Genomic DNA, 20,659 nt, shown 5'->3' with positions numbered 1-20,659 from the left:
TCCCCTCAAGTTCACGAGCAGTTGACCTCTCCCTAAAGGAAATCAGAGCTCCCCAGAGCACATCAGAAATCAGCACTGTGGTTGTCACCAGTGACCTCAGGAGCCCAGACTTGTGATCTTTGATCATGGTCTTTGCTTATTTGAAAAAAATATTAAAATATGCATCCTGTCAAAACTTTATCAGAAACTCAAGAAACAAACATACCACCAAATGGAAAAGTCATTTAATTCAAAAATCATACTTCCACTAGTTTCACAGGGATTGTCACATAAACCAACCGAAAGTAAGAAAGCCAAGTTTCAGAGGCCACCCAACAGAAACTGTATTTTCTTTACAGATATGCTTAGTGACACAAAAGCACATTTTTTTTTCTTTTCAAGCCTGAACATGGCAACACTGTTTTATGAATAACAGGGAAAAAGTTCTATTCTAGTCACAAGTTACTTTTTAATTACGAAATAGGATTCTACACACACCAGTCGATATTCAATACTGAATCGAAGTTTAAAACAGTGCATTTATGTTTTTCAAAAAAAAACCTTAAAGTGCCATTTTTAAGTAGTTTATTGATATTACATCACACAGCACTTTATAATACACTCAAAGGCAGCCTAAGTTGTGAATTAAACATGCAAATATTTTCTTCTCCAAAATATGGACAAAATGTCTTTTAGAGTGCTTGTGAACACTAGCCTACTATGAACCCCTAATTGTTTATGAGTTTGATCTTTTTTCAACATGACTCTTAATAAGTTAATAAGGAATAGAGCTATAGATAGTAATCATCTGATAAATACGAACAGAGTTTTCAAATGGCACTTAAGTTACATCTTTGCTCATTCTGATAATCAATAGCCTCTCTTGGTTCTCTGATTCTCCAACTTCAAATCTTAAAGGCTGTCAAGGCTCAGCAACCGCCAGCTTAGGCGGGTTTTTCTAGAAGACAGTCTGTATCTTTACATATGTAAATGTGAGCTGTACACATACATACACAAACACACACTAATACATATACACTTAAGAATCATCAGATGAACCTCTTTTCATAGGTTCAAGGTTGACCCTGGCATCTGGATACCCAAGGAAGCTGCGTGTAGGGTCTGTTTGGACAATTTGGTAGAAATGGTAGATGTAGAAATGATTGATGTCAAATGTCTTGGCCTCTCCAGGTAATTCTGACACTTTATCACTACTCTTGGTTCTCGCTGACTACACTAAATGGAATTTTGATGTAATAGTAATTCCTATACTTACACGTGTCCAGGACTGTGCTAAGCCTTTGCTCTCTAAGGCATTCTGCCTTGAAAAATGTTTTCATCTTGTAGTGTCCTGTAAAACTTCTGTAAAAAAATTAGCTGTGAACTTTTTATGTGATAGATTTCCCCCCCTATTAAGAACTATATTTATCCCTCTTTTAAAAAATCCAAAGTTCTTCAGGATGGTTTGCCTTTCTCTTTCTGCTCTTAGCATTACTTTATACCCAATCCTTTTTCTCCTAAGAATACAAGTGCTTCCATTAGGAGATCACATTTTAGCCAGGGCTGGCTCTGAATGACGTCTGAATTCTCTATATGGCCTCTCCCTGTGCTTTGGGAAGCTCTTTAGTTAGACAAGTACTGTAGGTGGTGGAAGGAAACAAGCTAATTATGACTTGGTGGAGTCTGGTCTCAGGCATGCTGTAGGTTTGTGCAAGGTCCATTATTCTATGGCTGTTGTCATCTGGAGGTTACATTTAAAGAAAAGTGGTTCAGCACCCAGCACACCAGCCTGGCTGCCAAACACATCTGAGCATGATAAGATACATTTTTTAAACGCCGACACAGGGTGTGTGAGAGGACACCCAGTTGACTTGAAAGAGATGTGGGGCAGGGCTGTCTAGGTAAATGATTACTGTCAAGTTTGCCAGTCATGACAGATTAACTCCCTAGACAGTATAGCCAGGACATTCCTTTTAAAGTCAGGCAGCTAAGTGGCTGTTTAGTTTCTTCAGGGCTGGCTACCTACTTGGGTAACACGGTTGCTCATAAAACATTCGATGCTAGGGCGAACTGTGAGTGCCATGATGGCCACTGCTGTACCTGGGAGTCCTGGGTCTATAAAAATGGATGGTCCAGACTTGCTTCTTCTGGAAACAGAAGCCAGAGGATGAAAGGTGCCAGTAGACAGTCATGAGTAGTTGATCATGTTATGTTCAGTCGATTATTTCTGTCTCCCCACTCCACAATCATGGATGTTTTTAGAGTCTATACAGTCAAGACAGAGCTTTTGGTGCCACAGGGGTTGCTGTTTTCAAGAGACACAAACTCTGATGGTAGAAGGACTTCCCTGTGAGCTACAGGTATGACACACATAACTGCAGAGTCTTGGCAAACAGTGAAATCACCTTGTCACTAGCATGACTCTGTGTTGCTAATGCCGGTTGGCCAATACCTGATTGTTCATTTATTCTCCTTCTCTTTGCCTTTCTATCCAAAAAGCACTCAGCAAGAGGACATGAACTAGAATTATGCTGAAGAAACAAACAAACAAACCCCAGTTTGGTGTGACAGAAGAAAACACACATTGGCTGTAGAAATACTAAAACACTAAGCTAAAAACTGGCTCCAGTCCTAGGATACAAAGGCCAGCAGTGCTATACAGGGTCCATCCCTCTATGTTCGGATTTGAAAACAGAAGAGAATATCATCAGTCTTGAGCAAGTCAGGACTTTACTTGCCTGGGCGGTGGGGGAAGAGCGTGAAACTAGTTGTCTTCTCAAGGCATGGCATTCTGTAACTACAGAACTCTGCTGAGTACCTGGAGGAGGTGGGAGAGACTGATCTTGATGCCCCCAAAAGACTCAGGCTATGTCTGCCTACCTGATCCCAGGGCCTTCCAAAAGCAACACGAGGCTCCTGGGAAAGCTCAGGGATTTTGCTCAATAGCATTCCACTCTGATACCCTAATGTGCCCTAAGATTCCCTATTCCAGAAGACAGAGTTAGAGGTGGGGAGCAAAGACAGTGGAGGGTAAAACCTATTTTCAGCCTTCAAGTTCCTTCTTATTTGTCGGCTCATATCCTGAACAGTGTCTCCAGTTCTGTAGATGATGGGAAGGAGGGGAGCCTGGCCAGGGTAAGGAAGCAGAGTGGCCATCTGTCAGGGCCCAGCACGGCCCAGAGAAGCTGGGAAGGGGTCTACCTAAAATTCCCATTGGCAGTAGCTCCATTTCCCCCGGCTTTGGATCAGAGGCGAATGAGGAGGGAGGCACATGCTTCCAAGTGGTCAAGCTGGGGCCAAGTGTCGGCAGGTAAGCTTCAGAGGAACTTCCAAATCCAGGGCCTGGGACTTGCGGCCGTCCCCACGTTAGCTCTAGTCAAGGTTCCAATGGGGCAGGTGGTGATTTCAAATGTCCAATGTGTTAAAAGCAATATGTTGCACTCTTTCTATTTGGAAAGCACAGTGGTATAGAGTGTGCTTGTCCCTCTAGCCCCTTTGAACAGGTCCCCAAGCTGTTCAAAGTCCGCAGGGAGGAGGTATAGCCTGCTCATATAGCCTGCTCATATGTGCCCTTTCTTCTTGGGTTTTCAATGATAGCTTTCCTGAGTCCCATCTCGGTCTTCTCCAGTCTTAATTCTTGTTCCCTGATTCGGTGGTGGTGCCTCGCTCACTGCTGGGTGAGCTCCTGGGTAATAGCTGTGTCATCCTTGAGCTGATGGAATGAATCACAATGACAAACTCCTATTAACTTTAAAGTCATCTAGAAAGCTATAACAGCACAATCTCCACCCCTCTTTGGAGGTTTTTCTTTGTCTTATTTTGGAGCTATCGGGAATCTGAGATGAATAAACATGTTTAGGGAAAGGGGAAGAAGCAGCATGTCAAGAACGAAAGATCCTAAGAAGCCAGGTTTTCTTGGAACTTAGACACACACATTTGCAAACTAGCTTGGACTCCTTTATAAAGCCTTAGAAGATGTGCGGAAGAGTGAGATACAAGGAGCATGCAATTATCCCGTCTTCTGTCCTGGTACCTTGGGGTATCAAGAAATACACCTGAGAAGAAAAATGAAACAAACAAAAAAATCTAACCCCTGGCCTCACCTGTTTAAATCCTGAGCTTCATCTTACTACTGGGTAGGAGTTCTCGGAAAAGTTCATTGCCTGAAGATGCTCCTTCCATCTCCAAATCCAAAGCCCAAGAAATGCTCAAAAAACCACATCTGGATAAGGAAGACTGAACACCATTAACGTGTCACGCCCACCAACAAGAGCCAGCAGAGTGTGTGGAAATATCTTCTCCTTCCTCAAGGCCAGAGAAGGGACGATCTTGACTCTCTTCGACCTTGTGTCCCCTCTCTCCCTCGTATACACACCTGTTCAGCAATCAAAGCTTAAATGTGTGAAGCAACTAGCTTATAGAATATCAAATATAAAACTTTGCCATATAGTATTTCAAATCACTCTATTTACACGTTTATCTTTTCAAAAAAAAAGTAAAAGATACAGTAATTCAACACAATTCAAGTTTTTCTTTTCCTCTTTAAAGTTCCCTCAAGAGGAATTCCAGAAGCAGGACACACTCTGGAACAACGCCACCATCCCGAGGGGCTCCTGTCCTGGAGAGCTTGACAGTCCCTCACTTCGGAGTTTGTCTGCCCAGAATCACTCTTGCAAGGACATTCAAGTGTGGAAATACTGGGACTCTCTTCTTTGGAAAGCCAAGTGAATTTGAAATGTCCAGGCCAAACTTCCCCACCCAAGGCAGTCTTCCACATGACCCAGCCCCTTCTGGACCAGGAAATTCTCTTTCTCAGAAGGTACCCATCCCACCTTCCATGCCCCAACCTTCTGGCGTCCTCCTGAATCACAATGGCTTATGCTATTAGTCTCATGCCTCAAAAGCCTGAGAAACAATTCCCTTTTTCTGAGTGGCAGTGAACATGTATGTCCTTTTAAACTAGAGGCCATGGGGTTAGTCCAGGAATCATGCCTGCAAACTGCCAGGGCACCAGTGCTGAGCAGCCCAGGGCACTGCCAGGGGGCTCGTCAGTGAAGGGCTACAGGCAGGCAAGGACAGGGGAAGGGACAGGTGAACGGGAGGGAATGAGTCAGAGGGAGGGTATTCCCCTTCGGGAGGCAGCATGTTGCCCTCTAGAAAGCAGACACTAGTTGCATGGAAGAACAGAAATATTAAGCCTGTATGTAATTTAATCTCAAGAGGTTACTAGAGTTTGTTCCAAATATATCCTGGTGCTGCTGAAATTCATCAGAAAGGGAGCAGTTCCCAGCTGCTATTCTATCTGCCCCCAAGTAGACCTTGATCTTCGGCTTCAGGTTGTTGGAAAACCATTCAATAAACGGCCAAAAAGCAGGGAGAAAAAAATACGTCATGCAAAGAGTGTGTTATTTTTTGGTTTGGTTTTAGAGTAGGTTGGGTTGCCGTGGTTACGAGGCAATGGCAGCCCTCGGTGGCAGAGAAGTTCCTAGCTTGGGATATTATGTTCCTAGCTTGGGAAGGGGGCCATGGGGGTGGTGTGTGCTCCCCTGCATGAGAGGACTGGACAGAATTCTGCCGGTGCTGGGACAGTGGCTGCTTGAGAGATGGTGAGAGACTGGATCTTATGTAAACAGCGCCATAACCCTTCTCCATCCTGCATGCAAACAAACAGACCCAGCCGCCTATATCACGGCAGGTCTCAAGTATTTAGAGGTGGGGTGGAGAGAGTGTCTACTGTAAACAATAGCTGTGGATCCAGACTGGATCTCAGGCCACTGCCCAGCCCTGTCAGAGCCAGCTATACTGCAACCTCCTGGGGACTGCTTACATCTCACTTCCTTCCTTTATCAGAAGGTTGGGGTTTGGGTGACTACTGAAACAAAATGAGCACCCCACGTAGGGTGCTAAATGAGAGAAATGGCTTTGTAAGCCTTTCTTGTTATCAAAATCAAACGGCCTCCTCCGCTGATTTACTTCTGTTTCTTGCAGTATCACCGCACGTCAGCTGAGATTATCATGGGGATGGGTGACACCAGAGTTCACAGAAACATTCGTGTTGACAGGTAGCAGCAGAGTCAGTCACCCTGCACTTCTCAGCGGCGAAGAGCAATGGCCCACAACAATGGAATCAGCCGTTGTCATGGACACCATGAAAAGCTCAGCAGTTCTGCCAGGGCCCATGGTTAGAGGAACTCCACGTAGTTCTCGGGGATGAGGCCCGTCTTTCCATTCAGAGTCCCCTCCAACCAGCCAGGCTCCTGAGATGGATGCACTGTACAGGAAGCGGGGAGAGAGTGACAAGAAATGACGTTACAGATAGGGTAGGAGGTGGATGCATACTGTGTATGTGTGAAGGAAGTTTAGAGATTGGTGCAGTCACTCGTTAAGTTACATAATTCTCAGATTTGTTTAAACCAGAGTTTCTCAACCCACTGGGGGACCTGGTGAAGGTCATTCTGAACTTTCTCCATAATTAAAAGGGGAAGAGACACAGGCATTCAAAATTCTGCATATTAATTTTAGGCGTTTCATGGACTTTCTGAAGTTCCTGGTTTAAACTATAAAGAAGTAACAGACTTCTGCATTTTAGGTTAGAGGTCACAGTTATGATATTCTACCTATATATTTACCTAAGTATCCATCCATCCATCCCTGTACTCATTTACTTACCCAGTGTTGACTATGTACCAGATAAAGTACCTATGGAGGACTGCTAAGAACTAGTCCCTAAAGATATGTAGCTCCTAATCATGCATTGTACTTCCCTCCGAATCCATACCCTCTGCTTCTAATTTCCTTGCAAATTCCCTCTGCAATTTTTTTTTTTTTTGTACTTTATAGTCTTCAAATAGCCCTCTGGTGGTTCCAACCATACCCTTCTTTAGTTTTCTTTCCTGTTCTCTGGAGTTTTCCTCCTTCCTATACACAAGTCTGAAAGCTGTCTTCTCCCTCTCTCTATTGCAATTTAAAAAACTTCTACCCTTTTGATTTTTCCACATCCAAAGAATATATACCCAATGTTCTGTGATGTCACAAGCCATCTCCATGGAAACTACTGTGATACTGTAAAAATTATATACAATCCAGCTGAGTCTGCAAAGCAGCCAACAGCAGGAAGGAAGAGAGAAGGAATCCTGGACTTGGAGAGGAGGGCTGTTCATGTTTTTTGAACTGGGAATATACAAATCACTCTTGGGCGAGGCAGGACATTTGTTCTTACTGTTTTAGGAAAACTCCAATCCTCTGAGATTGTTTGGAGAGAACGAATTTTCCTGTATTCCCTTCCTAGGCCAATTAAGTGACTTCCTGAGCTTGTTTTAGAAAAGCATTTCCGCCCACAACACTACTATAAAACTCTAGTTTCAGTTTGTAGGGAAATAAGAAAGAACAGAGACCAAAGGAAGTAAATGGAGAAGCAACAGAAGGACACACACTGAGGCTCATAGAAGATCATGGTCAACCTTGGCTAGATCTTGAAGGCTTCTTTAGGAAAAGACAAGGTCAATCATCTATGAGGTGGCCTCCAACATGTTTCCCTGATTTCATATCTCTAGGCCTCAGGAATAAACCCAAGTAGCGAGGGTACTTCGGATTCATGACCACACAAGGAGGAGTCTGGGGGACAAGTGCCGTGGAAGAAAGAACACAACACAACTGAAAAGCAACCTGGTCTCTCCGATGACCAAGATCTCCCAGCCTACCGCTAAAATGCTAGCACCCAAACACCCCTGCCTTCTGCCCATCCATCCAGCTCACACTGCCAAGATCACTTCAGTTTCTTCAACCTATCAAGTGATAATAAAACTCTCTCCCCCTCAGTGGGTTCTTGTGAGGGTTCAGGAACCAATATGAAGAAAGCACAGGAAATCCTCAGTACAGATGAGTCAGTAGGAGACCCTGTGTCATTTGATCAGCCATTCAGAATGGTCAGCAGGATCCTCCTGGTAAAAACCAAGTAAGGACCTGGTCTCCACAACCACCTAAACTTGGGGAAATCTCAGATGTTCAGAACCAAAACCAAACAAATCAAACTCACTCCCCAAAACAAAAGACCTAGAAAGAAGAAACCAACCAAACACACAAAACGAAAAACAACAAAAAAAGACAAACCCTCCGCCCCCATCTGACAGCAAAGCTCCTAGTTGAGTTGCTGTTCTACCGGATGCACCGAGTCCATCTCTCTCAGACTTTCTCCCTTCCTGGCCAGCTGTTCAAACACAGCTCAGGTGCAGAGGTGGTAATGTCTGTAAACATTAGAAATGGAATTTGCAGAATAAGGGGAGAATCAGAGGGGACAAAGGAGGCCCTCTAAACTAGAGAACAAGAGCTATGTCATGGGGGACGACAAGGGACAGTGCAGCCTTTGGGTCAGATTGCTGACTCGGAGGAGTCAGCAAGTCAGGCTTTAGTAAGGGATGGTACCAGACCAGGTGCAACAGAACCACCTGGACGCTTATTAAAACTGCAGATTCCTAGGCCCCAGCACACATCAGTTACAGCAGAATCTCTAGGAGTGGGGCTCAGGGATCTGCATTTTAACTCATTCACATAAAGTTAAGTTATAACTCTTCCGTGCCAAAATGCCTCTGTAATGAGGGTGATAATAAGAATTAACTAATGGAGGACAGAGGCAGCCCCAGATGCCTCTGGCTTCCTGTTGTCTTTTGTTGCCCTTCCCCACACTTGAAGGCTTAGCTGAAGCCCTACCTCCTCCACAAATATCCTCATGGAACCCCATCTACCTGCTCCCTCCCTTCCCCTGGCTCCTGGAACGCTCATAGTACATTCCACATATGATTCATAGGTCCTTTTTTTTTCTTTAAAGAAGATGTTGGGGGTAGGAGTTTATTAATTAATTAATTTATTTTTGCTGTGTTGCGTCTTCGTTTCTGTGCGAGGGCTTTCTCTAGTTGCGGCAAGCAGGGGCCACTCTTCATCGAGGTACGCGGGCCTCTCACTATCGCGGCCTCTCTTGTTGCGGAGCACAGGCTCCAGAGGCGCAGGCTCAGTAGTTGTGGCTCACGGGCCTAGTTGCTCCGCGGCATGTGGGACCTTCCCAGATCAGGGCTCGAACCCGTGTCCCCTGCACTAGCAGGCAGATTCTCAACCACTGCGCCACCAGGGAAGACCCATAGGTCCTTTTAATGCTGTTCAAATGTGTTAAACTTTGTTTCCCTAACTAGTTTTTTTTTTTTTTTTTGCGGTACGCGGGCCTCTCACTGTTGTGGCCTCTTCCCTTGTGGAGCACAGGCTCTGGACGCGCAGGCTCAGCGGCCATGGCTCACGGGCCCAGCCGCTCCGCGGCATGTGGGATCCTCCCGGACCGGGGCACGAACCCGTGTCCCCTGCATCGGCAGGCAGACTCTCAACCGCTGTGCCACCAGGGAAGCCCCCTAACTAGTTTTTTAGTGCATTTAATTTCGTATTCTATCACTCAACATTCTTCACTGACTCCCCTCTGGTGAATTATAATGATAGAAGCGAACACGCTACAAATGATGACTGGGAAACAGCCGTGGACTCAGAGAGTTAAATATTTATTGACTCACTCGGACCTAAGGATCCTAGCTTGTATTATTATTATCCCTATTTTACAGATGAGAAAATTAAGGCTCAGAGAGGTAAATTAATTTCTTCAGGCTCCCAACGGTAGAACCAGACTTTGAATCCAGCTTGCTTGATCCCAGAGACCAAGCCCTTTCCCACTACATTATGCCTCTATCCAACCAGAGAATGGGATCCTTGAGGGTAAGAATGATGATGCTCATGGGGAGCACATACTAAGCAGTGGGCCCTTTGCTACGTGCTTCCTCTGCATCCCCTCTTTCCATCTTCAGAAGGACTATGGAGTTGGTTCTATTATCCTCATCTTACTGATGAGAAACTGAGGCTCAGAGAAGTGAAGCATCTTGCCCCAAATTACACAGCTGGTAGACGATGGAGGTGGATCTGAGCTCAGGACATCTGGCCCTAGGGTCTGTGGTCTTAAGCACTACCACTTTGGCCTAGCCTAATGCTCTGGACATCGAGGATGCTCATCATACGTACTTGTTGGGTTGAATCGCACCAATGTCCAACCTTCTGAATTGCACCAGTGTCCCATGTGCTATATAAACACACAAGGTGTTGCAGTGAGCTGCCTGGGCAGCTCTCCAGCCCAGCAGGCATATAATAAATATAAGCTGCTGCTGACACGGGCGTGCTTCCTGCCAACTACTCTCTCTCAGCTCAATCCATATACACTCCATACACTCCTGCACAGGCAACTCATGCTCTCCCCGCTCCTTCGCTCACGGTGCACAAGGAACAAGTGCGTGACTAAGATCTCTAACGGCGGGCTGCCCCACAGGGAAGTAGCACTGGCTGGAACAGGTGCAGACCCCCGTGTAGTTGAACGCATGGGCTCATCTAACAAACGTTCATTCAGCACCTACCACGAGCCACACACTGTGCTAGGTCCCTGCACATAGGATAGAACAGCAGATGAGATTGTGCTCTTGGGGAGGGACCATCTACAGTAAGTAAGCATGTAATTGTAGGTAGTGATGAGGGGAAGGAAAGAGACTGGGATAGGGAAGTGGGTGGGTGGCCAAGAGTTCGAAAAGCTAAAACCCAAATCATCCAGGAGCCAGCCGGGCAGTGGGTAGTGCAAGTGTAAAGGCCCCAAGATGGGGAGAAGCTTGTTGTGATTTCAGAACAGTGGTGTGTAAGTTTTTCTTAAAAAGCCGGCTCGTCAATGTGTAACTACTCAACTCTGCCACTGTCTTGCTATAGATAATATGTAAACACAAAGGCGTGAGTGGCTGTGTTCCAGTGAAGCTCTGTTTACAAAAGCAGGCAGCGGGCTGGATTTCACTGGCCGGTCATAGTTTGCCAGCCTTATTCGAGAACATAAAGAAGGCCTGGGAGGCTGCTCTGTATCAAGGGAGGGTGAGAGGGGGCCACACGGCAGGGGCGGGACCTGCAGGTCCTTGTCAATAATTCTAAGAACAACAGGAGGCAAGATAACATGATGTGACTTCCATTTCTCAAAGATCAATCTGGCTGCTGTGTAGAGCCTGGGTTATGGGGTAAGAGTGGACGCAGCAAGACCAGTGAAGCAGCTGGTGGAAATGCCCGGGGCAGACATGGAGAGGCTGGGGAGGCTGAAAGACTCCGCCGAGGAACTGTCTGGGAACCCCGCTGCCTGAGATATCCTTTATCAGCAAAGGAAGCCCAGGGCAGCCCTGCTGTGCACTCACACTGCAACTGGTACCCCAGCAATGAAGGATCCAGCCCATGTCAGTTCTTGATAAAAGTATCCCAAGAACCCAATTTTAGTGAACGCCATGTGAATATTCCCGGTATCACTAATCATGTTGCTTCTAGATGACTAATGTTCCTGAGAACGTGAGTTATTTTTCTTTCCAGTTACTGTATGAGGTGCTCTTGGTGAAATGGCCAGTTTCCTAGTATATTGGCAAGGGCTGACACTGGAGTTATTTCTGAGTATTGCACAGCCATTGCCCACTGCACAAAGTCCAAGAGCTGACGGAGCAGCCTCTCCAGATTCACAGCGGGCCCCTGGAATCCAGAGGCTTGGAGATTAATCATTACGAACAACAGACTTTCCCCTCAAGGTGCCCCTCCCTCTTCCTCCTCCTCCTTTCTGCTTCTTGATCCTGAAAAAAGACAAGACACACACACACACACACACACACACACACTCTCACTCACTCACTCACTCACTCACTCTAACTCTGTCATTAGGAAACTTTCTTCTGATTGGTCTGATGATTTAATCTGACAGCTACAGAGCAACCAACTTACATCGTCCTTACCTGGAATCTTCAGCAACAAATTACCGAGAGAGAACAAGGAAAAAGATCTCTCTAACACGTGAATAGTGCTTTCCCCCTTTAATGCCCGATTACTCCTAAAGAGGTGAAGGGATGGGGAAAGTAGGGTCGAGGTAGTATTTTCTAAAACTTGGACATCATAAAATATTACCATCCAACCAGTCTAAAATCTGGATGGACATTTTGTCAGATCCTTCTTCGACTGCAGCTCAGTCAACACTGTGAGGTGTTGTCTTTGGGGCTTAATTTGGCCTTTTGCTCTTCAGGGAATTGGAAAAGGTCACTGGCATTGCTAGTTAAAAAGAAACTAGTGTCAATGAACGCTGCCCCTGGAGACCATGGGAAGGCGGGGTAAGGCCTCTGACTCTCTCCTGCTCTCATCTGTCCTTGTAGGATTTATGACAATTACTGAGTGGAGGGGCGGGAGTAGTAACAGAACCTGCTGGGAAGGAAAGGACTTGGCAGTTAAAAATCAAGTGTCTTTTAATTTCTTTTTTTGGTTAGCTAGTTAAACCACTTCAAAAAGGAGACTTAAAAACTGAAGAAGGTGGGAATGCCAAATGGTGCAACCCCTCTAGAAATCAGTCGGGCGGTTCCTCCAACAGTTAAACCTAGAGTTACCATATGATCCAGCAAGCCCATGCCTTGGTGTATCACCAAGAGAACAGAAAGCCTACGTCCCCACAAAAACTTGTATGCATGTGTCTATAGCAGCATTACTTACAACAGCCAAAAAGTGGAAACAATCAATATGTCCATCAATCGATGAATGGATAGACAAAACGTGGTATATCCATCCAATGGAATATTACTCATCAATAAAAAGGAATGAGGTTCTGAGGCTTACTACAGCACGGATGACATTGGATACAGTGCAAAGCAAAATAAGTCAGTTACAAAGACCACGTACTGTATAATTCCACTCACATGACACATCCAGAGCAGGCAAATTTACAGGGACAGAAAGTAGACTAGTGGTTGCCTAGGTGGCATGGAGTAGGGTTGGGGTAAATGGGGCATGACTGCTAAAGGGAACAGGGTTTCTTTGGGGGTGAGGAAGATATTGTGGAATTAGATAGTGATGACGGTTGCACAACTTGAAATGTACTAAAACCCACTGAACTGTACATTTTAAGTGGGTAACTTGTATGGTATGTGGTTACCTCAATAAAGCTCTTTAAAAAACGGAAGAAGGCTGTGCTCAGGAAGAGGAGTCCCAAACAAGCCACACACACACGCACACACACACACACACACACACACAGACCTTCTGAGAGCTTAAACCAACTCTTCCCCCGGGATCGGGGGTCCTTTGTGTTGTCAGAGTGAAGAGCTGATAGGAACACGGCAGTCCCTTGCCCATGGGAGTAGTGGACTGCGGTTTAGAGGACAGACCTTTAAGCTCTGGACTCGCCTGTAGATGCAGGCATCTCTCAAATATTGCTCACTGGTAGGCAGAAGACCCTCCCTGTCGACAGCATAGGACACAGAGCCTGTGCATGCACCCACTCTGATTCGTCTGCCGTGCGAACTGTGTCATATTACGGCTGGGCAGTGACTCTCCCACATGGGCCTGTTCAGGGGACACTCTCCAAGGACATGGTCTTGGACAGCCTTCAGGGGACCCACTCCTACAGGTGTGCCAGGACCTAAAAGCTCTAGCTGCTGACAGGAGAGGCAGTTGGGCTGGCTGTTTGTACGCTTTGATTTTTAAAGGACCCAAATGCAAGTCAGTGGAACAAAGGTTTAAGGACAGTGCTTTAGAGGCTTTGAGAACCCTAAGCGAGGATGCAGGCCCAGAAGGCCACACGCAGTTGTAGGCTCATCCCCAGCCCTGCTGGCTCAGAAAGTCGAGGTCTGCCGAGCGGGACCTGGGAATCCCCCAGGTGCTCTGTGACCTCTTTCCCGTTCTGTCTACCCATATGCCTGATTACTATCTCTGCCATGCTGAATGCAGGGGCTGGCCACACAGGTGGGCAGTTCCTTTGCATACGGATGCAGTCAAGGCTGTTCCCCAGGAGCCCATCTCTGCTCTGGCTGGGACCTCAAGGCCCTTACAAATAACCAGGACCCAGGGTGTCGAGGTGCAGGACCTACTGCCCAGCTGGGCTGTAGCAGCTAAAAAGGAAAAACTGTCACTGTGAACGATCAGAGCATCAGGGTCTTTTTCTGACATGGACGTAACGAAATGATGGTCATCATCGTAACAATAACAACACACCGAAAGCTTAATATGTGTTGAGTACTATTTTAAACGTGTGATGCACACTATCTCAATTTTCTCTCGAAACTGTCTGGTATCTTTCTATGACAGAGGAGAGGACTGAGGCACAGAGAGGTTAAGTCACTGCTTGAGGTCACACAGAATCAAGTGGTCAAGCCAGGGCCTGCGCTACGGTGGCCTGAATCTAGAGTTCAGGCTCTCCGGTGCTACATGGGAGCCTTGGCTGCCCTGCATTTCTGGGTCTCAGGCGGGGTGGTAGGAGGCACGGTCCCGACCTGGGTGGGACCGCGCAGCCGTGATGGGAAAGGAACACTGGGTAGTGTGCACTCACCCCTGCCAGGGAACCCTGCCCCACCCCACCTGAGGTCAAGAAGGGGGGCCCAGAAAATGTCCAGTTCCTGAAACCAGACAGCTGGTTTTTGCTTCCTCCTTTGAGCAAAACAAACAGACCCTTTCACCCAGGAATCCAGAAGGATTAACCCCAAAGGAGAACTACATCTGGAGGAAATCTCAACTGTAACAGAAACTTGGGCCTTTCCCCAGAATCCTGATATTTCTTGTAGGCAGATAATAAGTTATGACAAATTATAACAACAACAATTCCATCAAATTGCATTTTGAAAAATATTCTTGTTTTTTTTTTTTTTTTAGGGAGGAAAACAAACAAATGAAACAAGGAAATGGTGCATCAAGTAAGTCCCAGGCTCACGGGGCAAGTGCTCCGAATCCATTTTCCCATCAGGATGCCTGTGCACCAGCTGGTGCCTGGCAGGGCTGGTTCCACTGTGGGGTCATCTACTCGCTCCCGGCAGCTGGGGGAGGACGAGCAGGAATGCAGCGCAGCTTATCTGCCCGGAGCTCGCCCAATGCCCCACCGTCTCAGAAACAGGCCTCTCCTGCCGTGGACAGTGAATCCCACCGAACCCAAGGCTGGGCATAGACCCTGCGGCTTTAGCCTCCTCCCTGAGCTTCTGACCACTGGCAGGATCCCCGTTCTCCACTCATTCGTCTCCTCCCTCCGTCCAGCCCCCAGATGCTCAAAGCCTGTGCAGGTACCATCCCATTTCATGCCCACGACACCTCGATGACACTGGCTCTGTCACAGTGAGGAGGTGATTCCACGCGTCCTCTTTTTTTTTTTTTTCACTCGTCCCCTTTTGATAGTGGCCCCTAAAGCTCTGCCGCTGCTCTGTTATTTTGGGAAAAGACACCCCACCCCACCCCATGCTCCTTTTTAGTCTTACCTGTTCTGTTGAGATTTTCCTTAGGTAGAAAGGAACTTTGACAACTCCAGTGATTTATTGGAGAAACTCACCATTATCGAAGACCGTCCCTGCCGTGAATGAGAGCTCTGAGTCGTGTTCCGCTTTGCAGGCATATAAGGCTTTTGCCTTCCGGAACGGTGTGCTGGGGGAAAGCAGTTTATTTAGCATTTTTTAAAAACCCTCTGAAAGATATTCAATCTCTCTTCCTCCCCCTTCCCTGCAAGCCACCGAGCCTTCTCTCACGGGAAGAGCCTGACAAGGCAGTCAGATGGCAAAACACGAGGTGGAAAAGTTGCAAAGGTCACCAGAGCAGAAACGAGAAATATGCAGAGGACAGCCATAAGCCTGGAAAAACCACACTTCTCGTGGGCTCTCCTTGTGCCAAGTTTAAACCTGACCTGTAAGAGCTGAACGGTGGGAGGGCAGGCTGGACCCCATTTCTGGAGCAGGACTAGCTGGGGGGGGCAGTGGAGGCAGGAAAGAACCCCTAACTCTGGAGAACACTCACAGCAGACCCTGCTGAAAGCGGCCAGTGCTCAGTGAGTCAAAAGGAGAAATTCTAGCAAAGCCAGGTTTCAGCTCCAGGGCCCGGGCTGACGTTGGCTCTCCCACATGTTACTTATTTCTCATTGGGCTGGTGGAGCAGGTTTCTAGAGCTGCAACTCCCGGAACCCCAGGGTAGGGCAGGGAGCAGACAAGGTGTGGGTGTGAGCGGTTACACACGTGTGCGTATGAGCATACGTGTGCACTCGTGTGGGGAGGAAGAAGGGAGAGGGGGCATGATGCAATTTTCTTGTGCCTTTCTCATCCCAGGAGTGCTGACAGCCACACTCACTGCGAATCAGAATCACTTTAAAAAACGCAGATGTCTGGGTTCTACCCTGACTTGCAGATATCAGTATTTTTATAAAGCTCTCCAACTGACTCTCATGAGCAACCAGGGCTGAGAACCATCCTTCCAGAGCAGGGGCTGGCAAACTCCTTCTGTAAAGGGCCAGACAGTAAATATTTTAGGCTTCATGGGCCGTATGGTCTCTGTTGCATTTACTCAACTCTGCATTGTAGCACGAAAGCAGCCACAGGCAACATGTAAATGAATGAGTGTGGCTGCGTTCCACCAAAACTTTACTTACAAAACACGGGGGGCAGGCCGGATTTGACCTAACGGCTGCAGATTGCTAACCCACATTCTAGAGTGCAAGTCGCAAGTACTGGTAAATCAATTTTTGCTTTGATATCCAACCAGTCCCAAATGAGCTATGGACTTCTCAAGGGTCACAAGAAAAATGACATTTAGCAGTCAAAAGTTGGCTCTTTATTTGCTGAAAGCAATCTCTCTCTCCCTCAAAGCCAGCACATTTAGGGGCTCTAGGGCGGAGTAACAAAAGAGGAAGTAGGTCCTCTGGGTTAGACAATTATTCAAGGGATATATATTATTTGCTTTCTCTTTATTTGGCTAATGGAGAGCCTCAACGACCCAGGGACGCTAAACCTTCATGGCGCATTTATTTCTAGTGGCTGAATGAGTTTTAGCTGAGCCATGGTTGGTCTCAGGTAAATCCAGAAAGGGTCAGAAGAGGCAGGGCACTTCGGATCCTTATGGAACTGATGCTCTTGGAGTCACCAAGTCCAGCTTCCCTCTGGGAAAGAGAAGCCATGGATGTTTGGAAACCTATACCAGGGCCAGAAACCTAAAACTTTTAGCCTTGGTTCCATGAAAATTGAAGGAAAGATGACTTAAAGGGTCTGTTGTACAGATAAATGGTTATCCAGAATTTGTTGCCAGGGTACGGTTTACTGGTGTTCTCGCTGGTCTTCTAGTAGACAGGAAATGATAACTGGGTGGGAGAAAACTGGGAAAGTGGGAGAACACGAAGTGGGTTCGCTGGTAGTGAAGGGAAAAAGAGTCTTTAGGACATAACAGCTCCAACTAGAAACCAGCTCCTCCTGTGTACTTATCATTAATGTCACAATCAAGTTCAGGACAAGGGGCACATTCTGTGATCTAACTAAACCAAGTCTGTGTGTTGGCCAGCAAGGGCCAAACAGCCAATGCGCCGCTAAAATTTTGTTTTTGTTTTTGTTTTTGGAGGGAGTAGGGAACAGAGAGGAGGAGTCATCTGGCTGTGAAACGCGTTAAAACAGCCAAAACTCCGTACGGACAGGCAAGTGGAGCCTGTGATGACATGGAAGGTGGAAGGAGAATCCAGTAGCCATGAGCCAGGGTCATTGTCCCTTGAGGATGGGGAGAGGGCACAGGGACCAGGGACGGGGAGATAAAAGGTGAGGTGAAAATCATCTGAGGCAAGCCTCCTCCGGCTGGATTTTCACAGAGGTTACTTATTAACCTCCTCAAATAAAGGGAATGGGACAAAACAGGGACAAGCCAGGGAAACCAACTGGGGTATCTGGCAGGAAGTAAGCAGAGGGAATGGCTCAAGTGCCCAAGATTATCATTCAGGAGGAGTAATTTTCCACTAATATCCGGTTTTAGGAATTTAATAATGATAACATTAAAAAAAACAGTACATTAAAAATGAAAACAAAGGTCAGGAAAGAGCTTTTTTTTTTTCTTGCTTTTCTCTCAAATTGAGAGGTGACAGACAGTCTACAAGAAGGTCTTTTCCTCCGAGACTTCCTCCTGCCCCCTTGGGATGTGCACAGGAATGGGAGGGATGATAGAGGGGTGCTTAAAAAGGAGCTATTCCTGTTCCCCAGGACTAGGGTTGCCAAATAAGATACAAGGCATCTAGTTAAATCTGAACTTCAGATCAATGAGGAATACTATTTTAGTATGAGTATGTCCCAAATATTGCATGGGATATACTTATACTTAAAAAAAAATCATTTGCTGTTTACAATTCAAATGTAACTGGGTATTCTGTATTTTCATTTCATTTGCGAAATCTGGCAGCCCTACTCAGGGGAAAGTCTTCTCTTTGTAAAAGTTTGTCAGCCCGAGTCCTCCATCCCATGCCATACTCTCTCCCTATCAAAAGCCCTGAGCGGTTTGTGTTAGGTAGGGTTTCTACCAAAACAGATCCTGCTGGCACAGAGCTTTTGTTTGTAGGCTTTGGCTCTGATTAAAGAAATAAAAAAAAAATCCCCCCTAAGCATCTTTGGTTCTTGGGCTCCCTAGCTCCCTATTCTCTGCAAAGCATCTCCACACTGCACACAGAGAGCCTGAGGCGCCCGTGACTCTTCTGTGACAGCGCCCTTCAGACCTCAGCAGGGCCTTCAAGGGCATGAGCAAGCTTGGAACCTTCTGCTTGTTCATTGTTAATTTTCGCCTGTGAGCATGGCACAGGGCCAGGAAAAGCACTCAGAGGAGTTTCCCTCAATTGCCCTTGCAAAGCCTGCAGAATGACAACCCACTCTGCACTGCACAGGGAGCTGGGCTCAGCTAGACTGGCAGCGTGCGACAGCTTGATCATTTAGGCATAATTTCCAGGAGACCCTGTGTGAATCCAAGTTATGAGTTCGGGGCTGGGAGCTTTTCTAGGGGAACAAGTGAAAGGAAAGGGAACTGCTCCTCCAGAGTCCCCTTTCTCTGCTGTGCTGTGAAAGGCATCTCCATTCCTGAGCTTGAACTAACAATGCTTTGGAGAGGGGAGACCAAGCCACTTCCAGAGGAGATGTTATACAGAAGTTCATGGGCCCATTAATCAGGTCTAACTAAGTTTTTATTTTTAAAAGCTCTGCCCAGGGAAGGAAATCTGAAGCTTCAGGATCTGGAAGCGGATTTGGGGGAACGGTTCGTTGGACCTGAATAATGGGTGTATGCCCCCACCTCTTGGCTGTATACTGCAACAGCAATCGGGGATTTTTGCCCTCTCTGTGGGCTAGCTCCCCAGCTGTGTCCCCATCCGTGCTCAGCTTGGCACACATGGTCAGCTCAGTGATAGCCAACTGCAAGCCCTACTCTGCCTTGCCTATTTCAAAAAGGCAGCTTCCTACAGGGCTGTGGAACAGCAGCAACCAAATGGTGCCATTGTAAGGACGGCCAGAGTGAACAGTACTGTGTAACCATGAACCCAAACACACGGGGTGAGCAGATTCTATTGCCACTGTCCACTGCCAATCTGGAAATATCAATACTCTGGAAAAGGTGCAGCTCAAGAAGTAAAACCTGGAAATATCCTGGAAGATGGGAGTGGGGAGGTGGAGATACTGGAGAGGCAACAGGGCCCCAAAGCTTAGAGATATAAAAAAAGTGAATACCATCCAAGCAGAGTGCACTTCAGTTTTTTTAGCTGAATGATTCTACTGTCCCGAGTCCCCCAACCCATTCTGTCCAAGGGCCAATATTCTGAAGATTTTATTTCCTTTTGAACGAATTGAAGGGGCCACATTTTGGCTCTGGTTCAGGTCTCATGGGGCAATCAATGATCTAACCAGAACAGCCCGAACCATATCTGGCGTCCTAGAAAGTTAACATCTCCCAAAGTGCCTAGAATATACCTAAGAAATACTTAGGAAATAACTTGAGTGTCAGAAAAAGTATAATCTGAATTTTTACCTTATTCCCAGGGTGAGGATAAAACAATATAGTGAAAAGCTATCTTTTCCATCTTCAAGGGAAAAGCTAGACAGAAAACCTAGAGGAGCAGGTCAGGCTCTGGGGCCGGGAAACATGGAAACTTAAATTTGGGGCCACCCATGTGTTTGGAGGAAAGAATGCTGGTTGAGGGCAAGAAGTCCTGAATTCTGGATTGGATCTCATGAGTCATGTGACCATGCACAAGTCACTTCTCTGTGCCTTAGTTTTGTTTCTCTGTAATAGGGTTCAGGTCATTTCTTCTCATTCTCACACGAAGATAGAATGAAATGATAGATATGGAAGTGCCTGGAGGAGAATTAAGTTTATATATATATATATATATATATATATATATATATACACACACACACATACACACACACACACACACATATACACACACATATCTACATATGTGTGTGTGTGTGTATATATTTATGTATGTATAAATAGCATGGGGTTTCTTTTTTTAAAAGTGAGACTCAGCTTTATAAATTATTTAAGACCCTATGGTGGGCCCACCCCTCAGGAAAAAAACAGCTATGAGAAAAGATGGATGAAAAATTACTGCCAAGGCCCAAAATACTTATGATGCTTCAACTGGGCTCTGCGTTTTGGTTGTCTGAAAGCAGAGATTAAGTTCGAGAGACACACATGCTCAGGACCTACATAGCAGAGGGATTCTTTTTCCTGGATTTAAAGAGCTTCTTTTCTCCAAAAAACTCAAATGTAAAGAATTAAGTGTCATCAAAGCAGGGAAAAACTATAGCTTGGCCCCTGGGGGGAGGAACTAGGTCAACCCTCAGAATGAGGT

At 46.3% G+C, this 20,659-nt stretch overlaps 1 protein-coding gene across 6 annotated transcripts in view; it reads right to left on the bottom strand.

Moving 5' to 3' along the window:
• Positions 1 to 208: 208 nt before the first annotated feature.
• The window catches only part of ARHGAP26 (Rho GTPase activating protein 26), a 472,331-nt gene continuing 451,880 nt past the window's right edge, over positions 209 to 20,659 (bottom strand). For 5 of the 6 annotated variants that reach the window (XM_067732119.1, XM_067732122.1, XM_067732120.1 and 2 more), the window contains 2 exons: positions 15,356 to 15,447; positions 209 to 6,250 (listed from right to left, as the gene is read on the bottom strand). In XM_067732119.1, coding sequence (XP_067588220.1) covers positions 6,162 to 6,250; positions 15,356 to 15,447 — 181 coding nt within the window. In that variant the 3' untranslated portion in view covers positions 209 to 6,161. The remainder of the gene's footprint in view (positions 6,251 to 15,355; positions 15,448 to 20,659) is intronic. The other variant, XR_010942153.1, reaches the window with a different exon arrangement.

This window comes from Pseudorca crassidens, chromosome 3, assembly GCF_039906515.1.
Source record: "Pseudorca crassidens isolate mPseCra1 chromosome 3, mPseCra1.hap1, whole genome shotgun sequence".
Lineage (NCBI taxonomy): Eukaryota > Metazoa > Chordata > Mammalia > Artiodactyla > Delphinidae > Pseudorca > Pseudorca crassidens.
Note: the sequence above shows the minus strand (reverse complement) of the source record. Positions and strands in the feature narration are given on the sequence as shown.